Source organism: Hoplias malabaricus, chromosome 15, assembly GCF_029633855.1.
Source record: "Hoplias malabaricus isolate fHopMal1 chromosome 15, fHopMal1.hap1, whole genome shotgun sequence".
NCBI lineage: Eukaryota > Metazoa > Chordata > Actinopteri > Characiformes > Erythrinidae > Hoplias > Hoplias malabaricus.
In genome coordinates, this window is record NC_089814.1 from 34,139,834 (window position 1) to 34,159,536 (window position 19,703).

At 43.7% G+C, this 19,703-nt stretch overlaps 1 protein-coding gene across 1 annotated transcript in view; it reads left to right on the forward strand.

Moving 5' to 3' along the window:
* Window positions 1-1,542: 1,542 nt before the first annotated feature.
* Window positions 1,543-19,703, forward strand: part of tnfrsfa (tumor necrosis factor receptor superfamily, member a) — a 35,893-nt gene continuing 17,732 nt past the window's right edge. Inside the window, exon 1 of the mRNA XM_066646133.1 lies at window positions 1,543-1,807. Within this exon, the coding sequence (XP_066502230.1) occupies window positions 1,796-1,807 (12 nt within the window). The 5' untranslated portion in view covers window positions 1,543-1,795. The remainder of the gene's footprint in view (window positions 1,808-19,703) is intronic.

Sequence of the window (19,703 nt, forward strand, 5' to 3'; positions counted from 1 at the left end):
TACTCTGATTTCTGGGTTCATTGGTGAGACCTAGAAATCAGATTAAGAATCTGTTTAAATGAGCTGGATTAACCCCAGTAATCTGATTTCTCAGTGCATGTTTACTCATACCACTTGATCCCCAGTCCTCACCACGATCCCGTTTTGGATATCTGTAAAGCCCTTTTCCTCCAAAAGAGCTCTTGGAAGGATTCTGTGAAGCTTGGTGCTAACCAGGATAGAGTCATGGTTTATCCACTGTTTACTGCACGATCAGATCAGACTGAGATATGATACACGGGTGGAAATGATGCCAATTTCTGAACTGTCCTGAAGGCTTACGAACTGTAGCAGAACTGTATAAACACAGCCAATGCTCCGTTTTCCATTTCCATTCATTCCCCATTTTCTTTCCAAATCAGGATTGAAATAATGGGTTGTTTTCTGCTTTTTTAAAACAAAAGAGTCCACAGACCCATCTGGTTTACTGGTCTTTCACCCAGAAAACTACCAAGGACAATATCAAACACTGTAAGTCCACGATCAACTGCACCATAAAGCTTTATTTGAGGCTCTGTGCTCTTTCTGGACTGGGCTGGACTCACTATTCTTTGGGGGTTTTTTTTTGGGAAAGAGCTTTTCTGTTTATGAAACTATTTTATGTTGGCGAAAACACACCGGAAGGTTCGAAATTTGGTTCATGAATGGGAACTAAACCAGTTCTGTGTTGGGAAAAGAGCTGTGACTCTGTCAGGTTGTAAAAAGCACTATAAAAACTTGAATTCAAATGACTGCTGCTAAGATAACAGGACACTTTCAGAGGTTTTATGGAGTCCATGCTTCAACACGTCAGAGCTGTTTTTGCTAGGGTGACCAGGCGTCCTGTTTTTCAGACTTAAAAAAAAATGTCCGAGCGGAATTTCACAAAAGTCCGGTATTTTGTTTTTCTAGAGCTTACATAGAACTTCGAGAAGCGTTTCGTTCACAAACTAGTCCCGCCCTCCCCTACTCCGATTGGTTCGCTTGAGTGAAGGGGGCGTGGTGAAGTAGCCTAAAATCTTCTGATTGGACGGTCTGACTGTAGAGCTACCGTTATTGGTCGATAACCTTCTCTGTAAACATTTAATTGGTCAGTCTGCACGTCAGTCGTCCTTGTTTACGTCAGACAAAGCTCATGTACCTACCCTCATCTCGAGCAGCTATGCCGAAACGTAAATGTAAGTTCTCGGAAGAATTAAAAGAGAAATTCCCATGTTTTGTGTAGCAAATAAAGGTGTAAAAGACCTAAAAGCACACACAGGTTCAGCTAAGAATACAACGGCAGCTGTCACCCTAGTTCTTGCACAACAATTGGCTTGTGGTATTAATGTTTTGGGCGATCGGAGTGTAGTGTATACAGTTTCTAATGGTCAAAGGACTCCCGTGTAAAATCACAGCACTATCACTGCACAGATTGCCTTTGACGTCAAATGACGCAATTGTCTGAAGCCACGCCCCCTCCCCCCTCCTCCTCCGCCAAAAAAAAAAGTTGAGCTCGAGCTTGAAGTTGTTACTGTGAGTGTCGGCGAGTTGACGAAGGGACCAGTTCAAGTTTCTTACGGTTTTTAGTCATTTTAAAACTCTCTGGAGTCGCTGAAATGAGGAAGACGGGATAGCCAAGACGTCCCCAAGCAGCTGTGGATGTGTTTCTGAGAGAAACGGTGCTCATTCCGCGTGTCTGTTGGCGCTGAAACAGCTTTAAAGTTTTGGAAAAGTCTTTGGGGGAAAAAACAGTCCGCGCGCGCGCCCGTGCCGCTGAAGACGGTCCTTCATCATCATGAGGCTGACGGTAAAAACACTATAGACACATTTCAAACATTTTAACCGACCTTTTAAGAGCTCCTCCACATAGAGAGCGACAAGGAGAGAGAGAGGAGCAACAAAGTTACCAACATTTTCATTCCTTTTGCTCAGTTCAGCTGTGTTTTGACAGTGTGTGTCTGAGGTAAACTGTCTGAGGCTTAGGGTTAGAGCTTTACCTCATTTTAACGCTTTTAACTCTTCTTTCGGCCTCTATAAAGCTATATTTTTAAGAATTGTTTTCTTGAATATTCACTTCTTAACACTTTCTTCGACGCTGCCCGTGTTTTATTTCAGTCTCAGCTTTTTTTACTCTTTTCCCTGGACTCCTGTGGAAAAATGACAGGGCTTTAATTTCCCTCACCTTCACTTTATTGAATTAAACTGAATTAAACTGTTTCATGTATTTACTTTCTCCCCCAGTACTCAATTAACTTTGTAAAAACTGGTGGCTACACATTATCTCCTCGGAAGAAAGGTCTTAAAGCGCCTTTCCTTTATTATTTTCACAAATTAAAAAAAAACTTAATAACAGAGGCTCAGTGTGAGGTGGATTGGAGGCTCTCAAACAGTCAAATGGCTAAAATCCTGACTTTGTATCCATTTCTCAGCCCAGTCTAAGGCCTGGGAATGCCGTCTGAGGGAAATGTGAGCGGGTGAAATCACAGCTGGGTGACTTTTGACAGATTACTTGCCTGAGTACACTTCTAAAGCCTGAACCTCTACTACCTTTCGCCTTCTTCTGCAGTGCACTGTGGCAGTGATATGGTATCACAACACCCAAAGATATTCACAGTATTCTGACACTTAAACACAATGCAGTGAAACCTTGTGCTACTCTCAATCCCATTAAACACGGCTTAGATGTGTTCTTAAAGGCAGGACTATGTTCACAACGCACCCAGAAGAGCATACTTTAGTTGCAATACCAAACAATTATCATATGATACGATATTATGTTGCTCGCTGCTTCTGCATACGTCTTCCCACCTCAGGAGTGCTGTAAATGTTAGACTACATTGGGAATTGTGCAGCCAGCGTTAAACACAATTATCTGATTCTTTGCCTTTGATTTATAAAATCTGTCTTTATTTGTTATTGAATATGGTTGATGAGATAGAGCCACGTATTTGTCCTTAAAACTCATTAATACATTTTGAAACGTTTAGCCTACATTTTAGAGGTGGGTGATTTAGAAAATATATTTAAATATCACAATATTTACACGCCGTGCTGCACTATGCTACGGTTTTGCCGGTTTCTATGGAAACCTGCGGGTGGTTGGTGTTTTTGAGCCTGAACTCTATCCACAGTTAAGCATATTGTTTATTTTATTTTTGAGTTATCGCTCGCCTGTGTTTATCAGGGTTGGTTTGCAGATATATTCACCAGTTCACTCAATGTTATTCTACATATTGTTAAGTAGATATTACTGAGCTGCCCTTTTGGCTCAGACTTCTTCAAAGTTATTAATACGTTTATAAAAAAAGTTTTTTTAAAATAGTAATACAGCTAGTGTCTTGTATTGTTCGGCCCTGACTTGAATCGGTCGGTCCCTTTTTCAGATTTTTCCACTGATGTGTTGGATTTATTTTCAGCCGTGGTGATTTGTTTGGTGTGTGTGTGTGTGTGTGTGTGTGTATGTGTATATATATATATATTCACACCTATTTCTAGGACAGTTTTGATGACCACACAGCGCTGTGGTCTTTTTCTATTAAAGCCTGCTCTTTTCACACACCTCAGGTGGAAAGAAGGGGGTGTTGTGTTTTTCAGTTTTTTTTTTTTCTTTTTATTTAAAAACCTTTTTTTTTTCTTCGTAAGGAGAAAGGATGCCAGTGTGAGCTTTATTCATGGCTGAAAGAGCCATTCACAGCTCCACTGTTGGTTTTTCCAGCCACGCTCTGCCAAAAGCCGCCGCCATAAATAAAAAAACACACAGTATCCTGCCGTGCACCTTCAAAAAAAAAAAAAAAAAAAAAAAGAGCTCCCTCTGGCCGGAGCTGTCATCATCTGCTTTCCGCACATGCCACCTTAAAGGAATAGCTGGGTGAAAAGTCAGGACAGACTTTGAAACAGTTCAGTCTTCAGGATGGTGTCTGCTGCAGTTTGCTGTACTTTTGTCGGCTTGTTTTTTTGGAAAGCTGTGTGACGCTGTGTAACAACATCTGTCTCCGATGACTTGAAAGGGACTGATTTTTCAGTTTTTGACATGCATATGTTTTATAGTTGTAAACAAAGTTATTAAGAGGGTTCTGAGAAACATACACATGGCAAAATAGTCCCCAAAGACCACCCAAATATAATAAAGACTTAATCTATTTTATATTTCTGATTAAAAACAGAAGACGCAACTAAACCTGAGTGGATGCGTTTCTCTACAACGAAGCGTTTCACATCATACCACACAGATCGACTTGGTTTACGACTCTCTAATTGAGTTATACAGAAATGTAAGGCGATCCCTGCATTTAAGGTAATGAGAAATAGGCTGAATGCAGGTTTTTGTCAAACTGTTCCTTATCTGACTGTGTTTTTTCAGGCTAATGGTCACTTTAATTGAGTTTTCCTTCCTCTGATGTGGCTCCAGTGTTGGTTAGACGATTTTTCGCTAAGTTTAAAGTTTCAGACACGGCCCAATTTGCGCACCGCCGCTCATCCCACGTTGTTTATTGAAATGGAATAGCTGGGATTGTTTGCCACGCGGGTGTTTATGCTACGTGTAAACTGTGCTAGGCTTCGCGTCGGCCGCTCGCTGTGATGGAAGGCCCATCCCGGCCAGGCAGCATCGCTCACACATTCCCGAGCGGATGGGAAAGGAGGGAGCAAGGGAAGAGGGGGATAGAGCGGGGGGAGGAGGAGGAGGAGGGGGGGGGGCTGCAGCACTGTGCCGCTCCTATTGTAAACTTCCTGTCAGCGCAGATGTTAGTGACAGGAATCAGAGCTCTGTACACAATTCCCACCCACACACACTCTCCCTGTTCATGCAATCAAGAACAAAGTCTTCAAAAGCTCACATGTTCCACTCTTTCTCAGCGTTCTGTCGCTTGTTTCCCCTCTCTCTTTCTCCCCTCTTCACACAGGCACAGTGGAATTGGCAGAAAGAGTCTGTCTGTCTCTCTCTCCCTCTCTCACACACTTTCTTTTTTTTCCCCCTCATTCTAACCCACTACTTTGGTTGTCTCTTTTTTTCCGCTCTCTACTGTACTCCCTTGTGTTTGTGTCTAATTCCTTGTATTTGTCTCTTTCTCACCCCTATCACATTCTTCTCTCTCTCTCTCTCTCTCTCTCTCTCTCTCTCTCTCTCTCTCTCTCTCTCTCTCTCTCTCTCTCTCTCCACACACAGCTGTTCTTTCTCTCTGTCTCTTTTTAATTTTTTTTCTCCTCTCCTCAGTTTGGTTCTCAGCTCTCGGTCGATGTTATCGCAGACTCTCTCCAGGGTGTGGGCATGGACAGGAAGTGTGTTCTCTATCTCTCGAATCCAAACAGAGCAGGCGTTTCGCTGCTTAGGATTCCACAAGAAATCCCACCTTGCCAGCCCCCCACTCGTTAACAAACGTTCAGCCCTTATTCCTACCGTGCAAGTGTTTAGCCCAGAGTGTGGGAAAGGAGGGAGTTCATATGCATGATGCAATCTAGTGAAACATTCATTATCAGAGTGGCCAGGTGTTTGTGTGTGTGTGTGGGGATTAAAGAGCGAGTTTGCTGCCGTATCATAGTTCATAACGATAGTGCCTTGTACGTGACCCACTGTGGATTACAAAGTCATTTTCGGCCATTAGGAGTGTTTACAGAGAGGGGATGCCTCACCCATGCTCCGCCTTTAGAAGCCCTTATCTTACTAGATAATATTTACCCCCTCATTTTCTCCACCGGTGGGAATTAAACACATTAGTAGTGTCCTGTGCACAGGCATCTTACCCCTCCCCACGGTAATACCGTATACTGCGATAAAATTTAAAATTTTGAGACCGCATGTCGGTATGAAAAATGTGGATACTGCCATCCCTATATATATATATATATATATATATATATCATTATGATTCAAAAATGCTGATTTTTTTTTTAAACACATTTTCAACACTGATATTCATTAAAGGGTGCTGCCGTCAGTTCATTGCACTCATTCATTCATTTATTCATTATCTGTAACCCTTATCCAGTTCAGGGTCGCAGTGGGTCCAGAGCCTACCTGGGATCATTTGGCACAAGGCGGGAATACACCCTGGAGGGGGCGCTAGTCCTTTACAGGGCAACACACACACTCACACACACACACCTATGGACATTTGAGTCGCCTATCCACCTACCAACGTGTGTTTTTGGACTGTGGGAGGAAACCGGAGCACCCGGAGGAAACCCACGCGGACACAGGGAGAACACACCACACTCCTCACAGACAGTCACCCGGAGGAAACCCACGCAGACACAGGGAGAACACACCACACTCCTCACAGACAGTCACCCGGAGGAAACCCACGCAGACACAGGGAGAACACACCACACTCCTCACAGACAGTCACCCGGAGGAAACCCACGCAGACACAGGGAGAACACACCACACTCCTCACAGACAGTCACCCGGAGGAAACCCACGCAGACACAGGGAGAACACACCACACTCCTCACAGACAGTCACCCGGAGGAAACCCACGCAGACACAGGGAGAACAAGCCACACTCCTCACAGACAGTCACCCGGAGCGGGACTCGAACCCACAACTCAGTTTTAAAATATTAATATGGACAAAGCCAAGAGGTTTGTTTGACCGTGATGTTGTGTGTTGCATTATCTCTGTCCAATGAAAACCACGAATCTCTTTTTATTTTTGTTTATTACATCATTCGAACACCGCCGCTGTCGCTGATGAATGGACCAATAGAATACAGTCTTTCTACTTTGAAGTAGCAAGTTGCTAATTTGGAGATAAAAGTTCTTCATTGCACAGAGGCGATATGTAATATCAGCTGATATTATCAGTGCGATGATATATTGCCGCTCCGAACAAGGTTTTCCATTCGGAAACGTTTTGTGGTCATAGGCGCAGTGAGAAGAGCTCAGCTTTGAAATGGCTGTAACTCTAGAGCTGGACCCTTAACATTCGGGCTTTTGTCCTGTTCAAAGCATCTGGTGGAGGAGGGATTGCCTGTCGATGTTTGTCATAAAGAAAAGGGACCACACCCTTCACACAGCTTTATATGGTGTCGACTATGAGGGGGGGGGGGGTGGAGAGAGAGAGAGAGAGAGAGAGAGAGAGAGAGAGAGAGAGAGAGAGAGAGAGAGAGAGAGAGAGAGAGAGAGAGAGAGAGAGAGAGAGAGAGAGAGAGAGAGAGAGAGAGAGAGAGAGAGAGAGAGAGAGAGAGAGAGAGAGAGAGAGAGTATTACATCTATAGACAGTGCACCTGTTGTTCAGGTGTTGGGATACTGTATGTAAGATATGCCTGTTTTTATCGGACAGAGAGGGAGAGAATCTGAAAAAAACATTCCTTTGTGATTAATCATTTCCTCCATTTCTTCAAAGCCCAAAAATATAAAGCCTTTCTCTTCACTCCCACTCATTTCCTGTTGTTGAGGTGCGCTCTGGATTGGGCAGGTAACATTCCTCCGCTGTAAAGCTGGAGTGAGGAGGGTGCGTGTTCAAGACGAGTCATGAGTTACAGGTGTGTCAGGTTTTAATCGTGTAGACACACCTTAAATTGATATTTAGAAGAAAAAATGTTGGCGCTGCTTGTGAAAACATGACATTGACACGTAAACATGTGTTAATTCGGCTTTTACTGATATTGCTCATAAATGAAAGGCCCTTAATTTTACATTTTCATTCAAATAAATTAATTTATAAAGGAAAATTATATGCTTTTTGTTTTTTTTAAGGTGGTAATATATAGTTTAGGACACGTTAGAATCAGATTATTGCCCCATAAGTAGATGTTTTACCTTCTCAGAGTTAATATCTGTTGTTAACAGACTTCATCAAAGCTAAACTGGCTTCTTCAAGCTTCATTGAGATGGTGTTAATATCTGAGTGTCAGGAGATATCTGTTTAATGTTTAAATCTGTTTGTCAAATATTAGTCCAAGTGTAACCAATACCTAACCTCAAAGGGTTCATCAGGGCAGTGGGGTTTTTATGGCCTGAGACCAGAGTTCACATCAGATATGTTTGCCTCATTGTGGGTCGCTCTTCCTCACACCGTTTTCTCTTTGAACAAATCTTTTCATTGATTGTACATTTCCACGGCCAAAATCAGGGGTTAATTGGACTAATCCAGCCAGTATGGGTTCTGTTATCTCCATATATTAACGACTACTCAACCTCGTTCCAATGAGATTTGTGTGTTGTGGAGCACATTCCCTCTATTCAGCCCTGAGATTCCACCTTGTGTGAGAGATGGGAATGGTATGTAGCACAAAGGTCAAGGCTGTCTGATCTGGAGTCAGTGGTAAATGGCGTGTGGAAGGATTGTTTAATTGGGTTCATATATATATATAATGAGAGAGTAGTTTTTTGTTTTTGTTTGTTTGTTTATTACAAATGATGATGTCACAAAGCACTTTGAGGCATCTGAAGGGTTAAGAAAATGTATTTTACAGCTTTAATGCATGGCTTAATATTCTGATTCCAAATCAGTGTCTACTGAGAAAAGTAGATGCAAATGTATTGGGAATCTGGTCTGGAATCAGTGGCAAATACTGAAGTCGTAGTTGGTCTGATCTCAGACCAGTGTTTCTATGGAAAGAGTAGATACTAATTCCAGGCCTGCCGTTACTGTTAAAGGTATTAGGATAAAGTCTTTGGCTTCTGAGTCCACTGTCAGTGGCTAATGTGAAAGGTATGTAGCACCCGTGTCCTTAAGCGTGTGATCTAAATGAGTAACTGATGGCGAGGCTACGCAGCACAGAGCTCTTAGATCAGACGCCAGTGAGAGATGTGACGAGACAGGGTTTGAGCTGCTCTGCCAGTTTAACAAATGTCTTGAGCAAGTTGTTTGTGTTCGTGTTGCCAAGGTGTTAAAGTGCTGAAGGAGTGTGGAGCAGAGAGGACTGAAATGGGACGAGTTAGTGTTTTTCTTCGGGTGGCGTGGGTCTGATTAGTACGCAGAGCGGGTCCAGCGGGTTGTTTCTGTAAAGCCTTTCTGAATGCCATTGAAAACGCGAGTCTTTTGTATGGTGCCGTTTCATTAACCCCGCTGAAGAAGCTGACATGGGAGCACTTTGATCACTGACTCATCCTGGGAATATTTACCCCCTCGCGCCTCTATGGAGACACTCAAAAACACTCCGACGTTTGGAGAGGCCAAGTTTTTTCTTTTTCTTTTCTCTTCTGGCTAGAAATTCAGCTGGTGGCTGTTCCCTAAAAGTCAAGGTTTCCAGCACAATGACCCTTTTTCTTTCCACCTCTCCCCGGTCTCTCCCGGTGTGTGATCTCATCAGACTAACATGTTTTTTGTCTTCCCCTAATGAAGATCCCAATTCTTTCCAGAAAACCTCAGCAAGAGTCTCACTTCAGCTTCAGCAAATTAGATGTTCTTCCGTTAAGTGAGTTTGTTTAATTTTGGCGCAGTTTACATCTAAACCAGCTTTAATAAGCCACATGGTGCAAGCCATCTCCAGTCCTCAAAGCAAGTGTTGAAACTGGAAAAAAATACAAATAAAAATAAACAAAGTAATGTAATTTGAAATGAAGACGTGACATTACCTGCCCAATGTGGGAAAGGTTGAAGGTGTCAGGCCTCTTGGAAATAGACGGTTGCTGCAAACGTTGAGTAACTAATGTCTGGGTTTCCGTCCAAAAAATTGACCAAAGTGATGCGCAATAAATAAATATTGACTGCGAAAAGATTCACGTTTCTATCCCCCACTGAGTGTGTTTTTGTTTTAATCAGAATCAGTTTTACCGCTTTTTAAAAAGTTTGGTGTGACGTTTATTTGATGTGTCATCAGTGACACTTTTATTAATATTTTGAAAGTGTGGCCTACAATTGTCTACACGTGCCCTAAAATAAGAAAACAACGGAGGGGGTGGGTGCGGTAAAAGCCTGAGGTCACAGGGTCCGGCACTGGGCCACGTGCAGTACGTACAAACCAGCCGAAACGTTATCAACTATTCATTAAACACTTTTCCATCACACTTTCATGAATTTTTACGCCTTTTCCGTTCTGTTTTTTATTCGTATTTTTATAATTCACAAACCGTAGGTGGATGGAGAAGCAGCTGATGTCTAATTGCAGGCCAGAAGCCAATGCTAAAGGTATTAACGTATAGTCTTTAGATGTCTGGACCCAGTAGCTAATGGTAAAATAGTTCCTGTATATTTCCTTGTCACTGACTGATGTTAAAGGGTATTAGTATAAAGTCTCTGTCTGATCTCAGGCCAGGAGCTGAAGGAAGATTGGACACAATCATTCTATCAACAAGCTCTTTCTGTCAGCACTGTAGTATGGGTTATTTCTCTCTCTCTCTCTCTGTCTGTCTCTCTCTCTCACTCTTTCCTTTTTTCCTTCCCTACCCACTTACACATTGTGTGCCGCAAATGTGGTTTTGCACAGGAAGCGCACTGTAAATCATCTGGGTCTGAGTTTCTCTCTGTCTCTCTGCCGCAGACGCTTTCATTTAGTCTCTTTTTTATTATTTCTCTCTCTCTCTCTCTCTCTTTATTCTCCACTGCACTCCTCTTGTGACAGTTGGGCTTATCTCGATGGGCAGCAGTCAGACGCCAGTCGTCTAAAACGGAGAATGGGCGAGAGGGAGGGATCAGGAGGTCTGAAATTTGGAAGGCCTGTGAAACCGGGACGTTTTCTTGTGCTATTAATATCCTCCCACGCGTGCTGGAGGACAGCAGACCGCCTGCCCGCACCCTCACACTCTTGACACATTCCACACACACACACACACGCACAGAGTGGAAGAAACGCACCATGGGCCCTAGCACGCAGCTCACCGAGGAGGCCCAGGCCTCAGAGTAATTAGATTCTGCAGCTGGCTTTAAATTCCTGAAACTGCTCTCAGATGCAGCAATTAGCCTTTGTGTAGTATGTTCAGTAAATGTTAAGTTCCTAAGCTTAACATTTTATGTTTCTGTGCACCCTTCGGCATTGTGGGTGGGTGATTTAAAGGAATAATTTGGGTAAAAACATTAGTCCTTGGACTGGACTCCAGGGTGTGTTCCTGCCTTGCGCCCAGTGATTCCGGGTAGGCTCCGGACCCACCGCGACCCTAACAACGAGTGAACGAATAAATGAATGGTACTGGATGGATTTGAGGGGACAAACTGGGTTGGACATTAAAGGGGGGATGTAGAAAGTGTCCAGTCCAATCCTATAACCAGCCTTTCCTAAAATAGCATTCATTCGTTAATGTGTTTATGCACTTTCTGGTAATAATCAGAACCATCGAAGAATTTAGTGCTTCATTTAAAGCTTCCTCATTTATAATTGAACACTTTTCAAAGGAGGGCCGTATCTGGTGCTCAATAAAAAGGCGAGTATATGCTTCTTTCCTTGTAAGCGGCTCCAGCCTGGTAGCCTCAGCTTTTCTCTCTTTTTTTGCTTTGTTTACGAGTCTTGTCCTTGACTTGAAATCCCAGCAGGATGTGTTGACTCAGCCGCAGATGTTGTTCCCCACTGTGCAGCTTTTATCCAGTCGACTGTATGGAGTCAGACTTGGTTTTGAATCTTTATCTGTTCAGAACGACACTCGGAGCCGTAACCACCAGGATCTTCAGCTGTACCCAGTTCAATTGGGTATAGTCCTGACAGTTAAAACATGACTAAGTAGGTGTGTGTGTGTGTGTGTGTGTGTGTGCTCCGTGTTCTGGTTCCTATCTTGGAGCTTGTTTGGTGACCGGCTGCTTGGCCCCTGTGCGAAGTCTTCATTGTCTCAGAGTTTCCTGTGTTCCCCGAGAGGACACATTCAAAAGTTTTCACACGCTCCTCCGGAGAGAAAAGGGAAGGGGGGCGGTGTGTGTGTGTGTGTGTTGGGGACACTACATGTATGTATCTCTACTTGTGTTTTTGTGTGTGTGTGTGTGTGTGTGTGTGGTTTTGTATACGCAATGCACATGATCTGCGGTCAGGCTGAGGTCATGTGTTTTTTCTCTCTCTCTTTTTCTGTGTGTGTTTCGAGTTGCTCGAAAGGGCACAGCATCCCAAACTACGTCTCTTACTAAAAACAAAACTTCTAGCAAAGCGGCTTGCCATTTTCTGTGACATTTGAGCGCACGTGTTTGGTTTTTTTCGTACGTTCTCAAGACAGAAATGACACAAACCCGAGTTCCAAAAACGCTGGGGCCGTTTACAAAAGCTGAATAATAATGAGATCAAGTCAGTTACGATGTTTCTTCAGAAATGAAGGGTTTTAATCAGGAGTTTGACCCTCGTTGTGCGGCTACAACTTTTAAAATTAAAATGGCAACAGAAGCTGGAACACAGCTGTGAGGATTTGATGGAAGAGCGTTAAACTGCTCAGGTTCGTTTTGGATCCCAAGCACCGCTAAAAGACATCACATGTAGCCACCATCACAGACAATACAGTTCCACCCTTGATCCTTGGTGAGCTTAGGCTCATGTGTAGCTGCTTCATAAGAAATGGTCTGTCATTTCCAGGTGTGTGTGTGTGTGTCCATGTTTCCCCGTCTCCGTCCTGTGTCCTGTGTGTGAATAGATTGTAGGAGAGTGATGGCACGGGTAACTGAAGGCACATGATTGAGAGAGGGATGTTCCGGTTCCATTGGTCAATAATGAAGCGCAGTGTGCCTCTGTTTATCTCTGAGCTCAGATAGAAACCAGCTGCTCTAAATCATACATCCTTCCTCTGCTCCAATACGTCTCTGTCACTCACAATAACGCTCACTGTACGCTGCCGACTGTGAGACGGATCTGATCGTAATTGATGGACACGCGGCTACTGTACGCCGGGGAAATGAGTAGTTAACCGTTCTGCCCCGATTCAATTCAGTACAGTAACCACTAATCACTGCTTCATATCGCTGTAATGAGAGCGGCACTGCAGCGTAATAGGGATGTGCCAAGTTAACGTTTTTATTAATCAGTTGGCTGTAAAACCTGCGGGCCATGCACAAACGTTTTTGGCATCCGTGGTCAAATGACCAGACTTGTGGATTTTATTTGGACAAAATTATTTCGCATCATTTAACGCACAGTTCCTCTTTGTTTGTTGAATTGAGCATTTTAAGGCGGAGATGAAGCATTTGGGCTCTGGGCCAAACATTTCAGTATGTTTCCTGTATTTCATATTAAATATGTGTGCACTGAAATATTCATATTCTTTTATTCATCTTTTTAAATGTCAAAGTCACAAATACGTCATTTTATAAAAACAAATGAAGTAATTTGGAAACATGTAAAAAGACAGTTTACTAAATGTATTCTTTAAATGTTTGTGCAGCCCCTAGTGTGAACATTCCTGTGGGCGTGTTTTAATACGTTTGTGAGGACCAGATATCCTCGCAAGGACAGGATTATCTCACATTTATTTTTATAGTGAGGACAGGACATTTTAGTAGTCAATGCAGTTTTAAAGTTCATTCTTTCTTTCTTAATTTCGATTCCTTCTTTCTTTCTGTCTTTTTCTTACTGAGGTTAAGGGTGGGGTTACTGTGATGCGGAGGTGTAGAGTTCAATAGATATAGTAATCAATATTTCAGGTGAGGTCTTCACAAGTGTAGCAAAACCTGTGTGTGTGTGTGTGTTTGGGGAGACAGAAGGGGCACAGACCGTTTATGCCACAACTGTAATGTGGAAGTGGAGCATTTGCAAACAATCTTCATTTCCACTGCCGTCTGTGTGTGTGTGTGTGTGTGTGCGCGCACAGTTCCTGCAGAGCTCAGGCTTCCTGCTCTGAGGCTGAAAACAGCACAGGAAGCGCAGAGACTGACTGGGAGCCGTACCCTCAGTCGTGCTCAGGGTCAGCGTTCTGGACCTGGACCTGCGCTGTGTCTGAAGACCTTTGCCAGGTTGTTTCATGCTGTTCGTGTTGTGTGACGCTGTATTCGCTTCAGCGTCGGCTCTAAATACAGTCTCAGTGTCATTCATTAACCGAAGGAAGCAACATGTCAGTAGTGTGAATGCACACTGCAGTATCCGTAATAAAGCAGTCAGACGGGGAGTTATTTCAGGGGGAATGCCACTGATTCAGACTCAGTGTATATTATATGTGAAACAATGAGGAGATATGAATTGAGCAGCTACTGAGGTGAGTGTCAGTGCTTAACATCAGCAGGGTATTAGTAGTGGTATCTGAATGGGAAAGAGTGGTATGGTCATGTGGTTAAAACGTAGGAAGGCAGGATTTGTTCCAGTTTTGAGTAATTCTGCAGATCCTGTTGTGTGTTTTCACTTGTTTGTTTGGCAAACTAGTGTTTGTTTTACAAAAGCGGTTTAGGATTGTGTTTACCAGCCACTTGATTGATTCCTTTTCTGTTTTTCTCTCTCTTTCTCTCTCTCTTTCTTTCTCTTCTGTCTTTCTCTTTCTCTTCTCTCTCTCTCTTTCTCTTCTGTCTTTCTCTTCTCTCTTCTCTCTCTCTCCTCTCTCTTTCTCTTCTCTCTCTCTCTTTCTCTTCTCTCTTCTCTCTCTCTCTCCTCTCTCTTTCTCTTCTCTCTGTCTCTTTCTCTTCTGTCTTTCTCTTCTCTCTCCCCCCTCTTTCTCCTCTCTCTCCCCCCTCTCTTCTTGCTCTTTTGCATTCTGTCTGTATACTTTTTTTTCTCTGCCATGCGTCCTCTTTCTTTGTCTGTCCCACATTTTCTCCCCCTCTCTCTCTCTGTCTCTACTTTTCTTTCAGTCTGTATGATATAGTGATGCAGAGAGTCTGATGGAGAGGAAGACACAAAGGGAGTGAGAGAGAGATAGATGTGACAGTTTTCTTATTCACAGCGGCATGTCCGTCAGCGCTCAGATGAACAGATAAAGCGCGAGGGTCCTGGGGGGTGGGCTTTTGTGCCTTTCTCTCTGGTCTGTCATTACCTCCGTCTAAACACCACAAGAGGGACCACAGCTTCAGGCGCAGGGACTCTTGAGTCAAACCGGGTTTAATCAAAGACGGATTGGAGGATGGCGTGCCGTCCTTCGCGATGGCAGGGACTCTGGACTGCGTTAGTGTGACTCTCACGCATTCATTTCTTTGGGAAACCCAGGCGAATGTAGCCAGGAATGTCCTCTCATTAAATTTAATGTCTCTAACATTAAAGCCACCTCATTGTTTCTGCGCTCGCAGTCCACTTTAACACCTTCACCGACCGTAGAGTAAAACTTAGTAGATCTGCAATTACAGAGTGCAGGGCGCCTGTTGCATACGTTGTGCCGGTACGAGTGGATCAGACACAGCAGTGCCGCTGGAGTTTTTAAACCCCTCAGTGTCTGGACTGAGAATAGTCCACCAACTAAAAATATCTAGCCGACAGCGTCCTGTGTCACTGATGAAGGACTAGAGGACGAGTGACACACACTGTGCAGCGACAGATGAGCTACTGTCTCTGACTTTACATCTACAAGGTGGACCAACGAGGGAGGAGTGTCTCACAGAGAGTGGACGCAGGGTTTAAAAATACTGTTTAGTCTATAATGAAGTGCGAGAGTGTATTAGTCAGTAGTAGGCCATGGTATGAAGTGTTGGAGTGTGTGATGTGCTCTGTGGTCAGGTTCACTGGTTTTGTATGATGCGTTGGAGGAGTGTGTTTGTGTGTGTAGGCTGTAGTACGCCAGAGTGAGTGAAGTGATTGTGGCTTTGGAGAGCCCTGTCAGTGAGGTTAAGGTTTCCGCACTGCTGACCACCTATTACAGCCTCTCTGCACCACAGTCTGACCAGAGCGTGTGTGTGTGTATTTTAATTTCCTTTCACATCTGTCTCTTAGTTCATACAGCTTTTTAGACTTATAATTACTGCATGTCTTCATATCTTTACCGAGAATAGTGGGGCGCTACCGAGCAGCATGAGCTCCAGCTTTATGAGTTGGAGTGGTGTTTGTGATCCTGAACTCAATTCTGATTCACCAACATCAGTTCCTAAGCTTGTTAATGTTTATGTGGCTTCCATCAGATCCTCACAGCAATGTTCCCCACTCTCCCAGAAGAGTATACGCTCCTACAAAAGCAAAGGGGATACAGTAATACAGTCTAGGGCTGGGCGATTAATACAAAATGAATCAATTTTTATAAATCTGTTATGATTTTCCCCGCTGCGTGTTCATGTACAGTCCCTTTAAACCATACTACCATGCAGTAGTTCCATGATTCTGCCCCGTCCAATCTGACACATGGAAGCAACATGGAGAAGAACCAAGGCATTAGGGAGTGAGCTATTGGAGCCAATGAACCAAAACACAACAATCCTTCATTAATCGTCATCGAAGTAAAATCATGATATTGATTTGTGGTGAGCACAGACAGGACTCGCCCCGGCACATAACCCGCAGACTTCGATACTCAGATTTTTGGGAAAGGAGAACAGTGGTTTATTCAGTTGTGTTGAGGAGGAGGGACAAAAACAAAGGCATTTATTTATTCATTCATTAATTCAGTCCAGAGCTCACCTGGAATAATTGGGCGCAAGGCAGGAATAGACCCTGGAGGGAGCAACACAGACACACACATTCACGGACACTTTTGAGTCCCCAATCCACCTACCAACGTGTGTTTTTGTACGGTGGGAGGAAACCGGAGCACCAGGAGGAAACCCACGCAGACACAGAGAGAACACACCACACTCCTCACAGACAGTCACCCGGAGGAAACCCACGCAGACACGGGGAGAACACACCACACTCCTCACAGACAGTCACCCGGAGGAAACCCACGCAGACACAGAGAGAACACACCACACTCCTCACAGACAGTCACCCGGAGGAAACCCACACAGACACAGAGAGAACACACCACACTCCTCACAGACAGTCACCCGGAGGAAACCCATGCAGACACAGGGAGAACACACCACACTCCTCACAGACAGTCACCCGGAGGAAACCCACGCAGACACGGGGAGAACACACCACACTCACAGACAGTCACCCGGAGTGGGAATCGAACCCATAACCTCCAGGCCTCTGGAGCTGTGTGACTGTGACACTACCTGCTGTGCCACTGTGCCGCTCCCCAAAGGCATTTACTTAACATTAAATATATAAAACCATCGTAAAAGGGATATCACAGATGTTTTGGTTTTATTTTACTCCAATAGAGAGAGAGAGAGGAAAAAAAAGAGAACAAACTGTCCCCTCATTTTAAATTTAAATAAAAGAAAATGGATGAAGGATACCCTTTAAAAACACATAGATGTAAAGCTATGTACAGACAGATTCACACAAATATATAGACTATTTCTGCATGTGGAAGGCCGCCAGAGTTACTTGGCTGCATGGGAAAGCAGGAAGCGCTCTCTCTCTCTCTCTGTGTGTGTGTGTGTGTGTGTGTGTGTGTGTGTGTGTGTGTGTGTGTGTGTGTGTGTGTGTGTGTGTGTGTGTGTGTGTGTGTGTGTAGTCCAGTCCTGTCTTATCTGCTTAGCTCCCAGTCGTGCCTGCTGGCTGAACTACATCCTTCATCCAAGAAGAGGCCTTCCTCGTGCTTCACACACAAACTGCACGAGAACATTCATATTTCAGACGAGTGTTTTTATAAATGAGCTTTTTATGGCAGAATAACAGCTCGCTTTCTAGAGAAAAACTAATATCAGATAAAGAAAATTTAATAGCAGTGTGTTGCTGGTATTTATTTATTTTTTAAGGAATACTCCAAGTTTCTGCAAACTACACCATGGCCGAAAGTCTTTAATTTTGTCCAGTTTTGTACATGACTTTATCTTATTCAGGGTCAGAAAACACATAAACAAGTCTGGCAATGGTTTCTTAAGAGCTCCAGAACGGGCTGGAAGCAAATATGCAATGATTTAGGCCTTGATTTGTCGGGTGAGCTTTAAACCCACTCCAGAGTTCTCAGGGAGTATTTGGGAAAGGGCTGTAATACCGACTGGTTTTATCATTTTAACATAATTTAAACCATACCCAGTGCTCGAAATGAAATTGCAGATCGATTCAGACCCCTGCTGCTTCGAACGGCATTGATCCTCAGACATGACGCTGCCGCAAATCACTGGTTTTGACCTTAAATCAGATTTGACTTTCATTGTTTTTTCTGCGCTCCTTAAGGAAAAGACATTGATGTATTTTTCAGTGAGACACCTGCAGAAAATACCAGACAGAAACATTCCTTTGTCCTCTGCCTGGTTTTCTGGCATTTGCTCTATGCATCACACACACAATGATGCTAATGGAACAAAACCTTGTATCGCTTTTGTATTTCATTGTTATTTTTGGACAGTTGTATTTTACATTGAGTGACACATGAGGTATGAGTCGACAGAAATGCTCTAAACACGTCTTGTAATAAGATCTTACTTTAAATTTCATTGACAACATGTTTTGAGACATGTTTCGTTTGCGGACCTGGAGCCCACCAACCCACAAACTGTGAAACAAGACCACCCGGTACTCTGCCTAATTCTAAAAATATGGTGATGAAACGAGTTCTGATTCGGCTCTGCTTCTGATGTGGAGTGCATAGACTTTAGAATTGCACCGCCTCCTCGTGTGAGTCTGGCCAATCAGAGCACTGGGCCCACGATGAGTACAAACAAGAACGGAGAAGTGAGTCACAACGGATAAAATCCAGAGCTTCTGCTCTTCGCTCCTCACTGCTGTGTGCTGAGGGTCGGGGTCAACAGCGAGCGGCTCATTGTCATTTAAAGGGACAGCCGCTGACAGCGGGCGTTCTGAATTGGGCTGTTTACACAGTGGGTGAACGCTGCTGTGGAGCTTGTGGTGTTTTCGCCAAACCAGGTCACAGACTCTGTCATTAAGAACAGAACTGTGGAGGAGAGGGGGAGAATATGGGCCCTTCAGATGTTTTGCCCTTGTCTGGCAAATTTGCCAACGTCAATTATGATGGTTTTGTCTGTTCACCGACAGTGTACAGACAGGGAGTTTTTACATTTAGGGAAGCTGTGCACATTAATGCAGACCTTGTGTGGAGTCTACAAAGTATCAACTTGAGGACTTTCAAACTGGTGCTGATCTGTGGGAAAATCAGCCGCTAAACACATGGAGTCTCTCAAAAAGATTTACCCTGACCACAGCAACCTACCCTTACACTCTCTCTCTCTCTCTCTCTCTCTCTCTCTCTCTCTCTCTCTCTGTCTGTGTCTCTCTCTCTCTCTCTCTCTCTCTCTCTCTCTCTCTCTCTCTCTCTCTCTCTCTCTCTCTCTCAGTCTAAATATATTAGTCATCCCAGTGAAATTTACAGAGACAGTTGCAGATGGTCTTTTGGAATCTCAGGCATTCTTTTAATAAACCTTACGAGATTTCGACAAGTATCAGTGTTGCCTGGGACGACTGCGAGTCTGCTCAACATTTTAGCGATGATGAAATGGTATGCTGCTCATTTAAGCTTGGGAGTTTCATTGTTTTGAGGTTTGCTTGTGATATTGAACTCATCATTTACATCCGAGCCAGGGTTATGAAATCGGTCTGACAGCAAAACCACTGCCATTAGCTGTTAGCAAACACACAAACACATTTCTACTGCTCTGTTTCCTCTGATAGATTATGGTAGGAGTATAGTGTCTAATAGGAAACGTTATAAAGGAGTATCCAAATCCAGAGGAAAGGTAGAGGGGAATGGTTTAGGGCAGTAGTTCTCAAACTGGGGGATGGGCCCTCTAGTGGAGGTGTGGAGCTGTTGCAATGTGGAGGGGAGATACAATGCATGTCACTTGTAATAATTCCAGTGTAGAAATGATTTGTCACTATTTAATTTTGTTTAATAAGAAGAAGCAGTTTTATATGAATTACAAAAGTGTAAAGTGAGTTCCACCA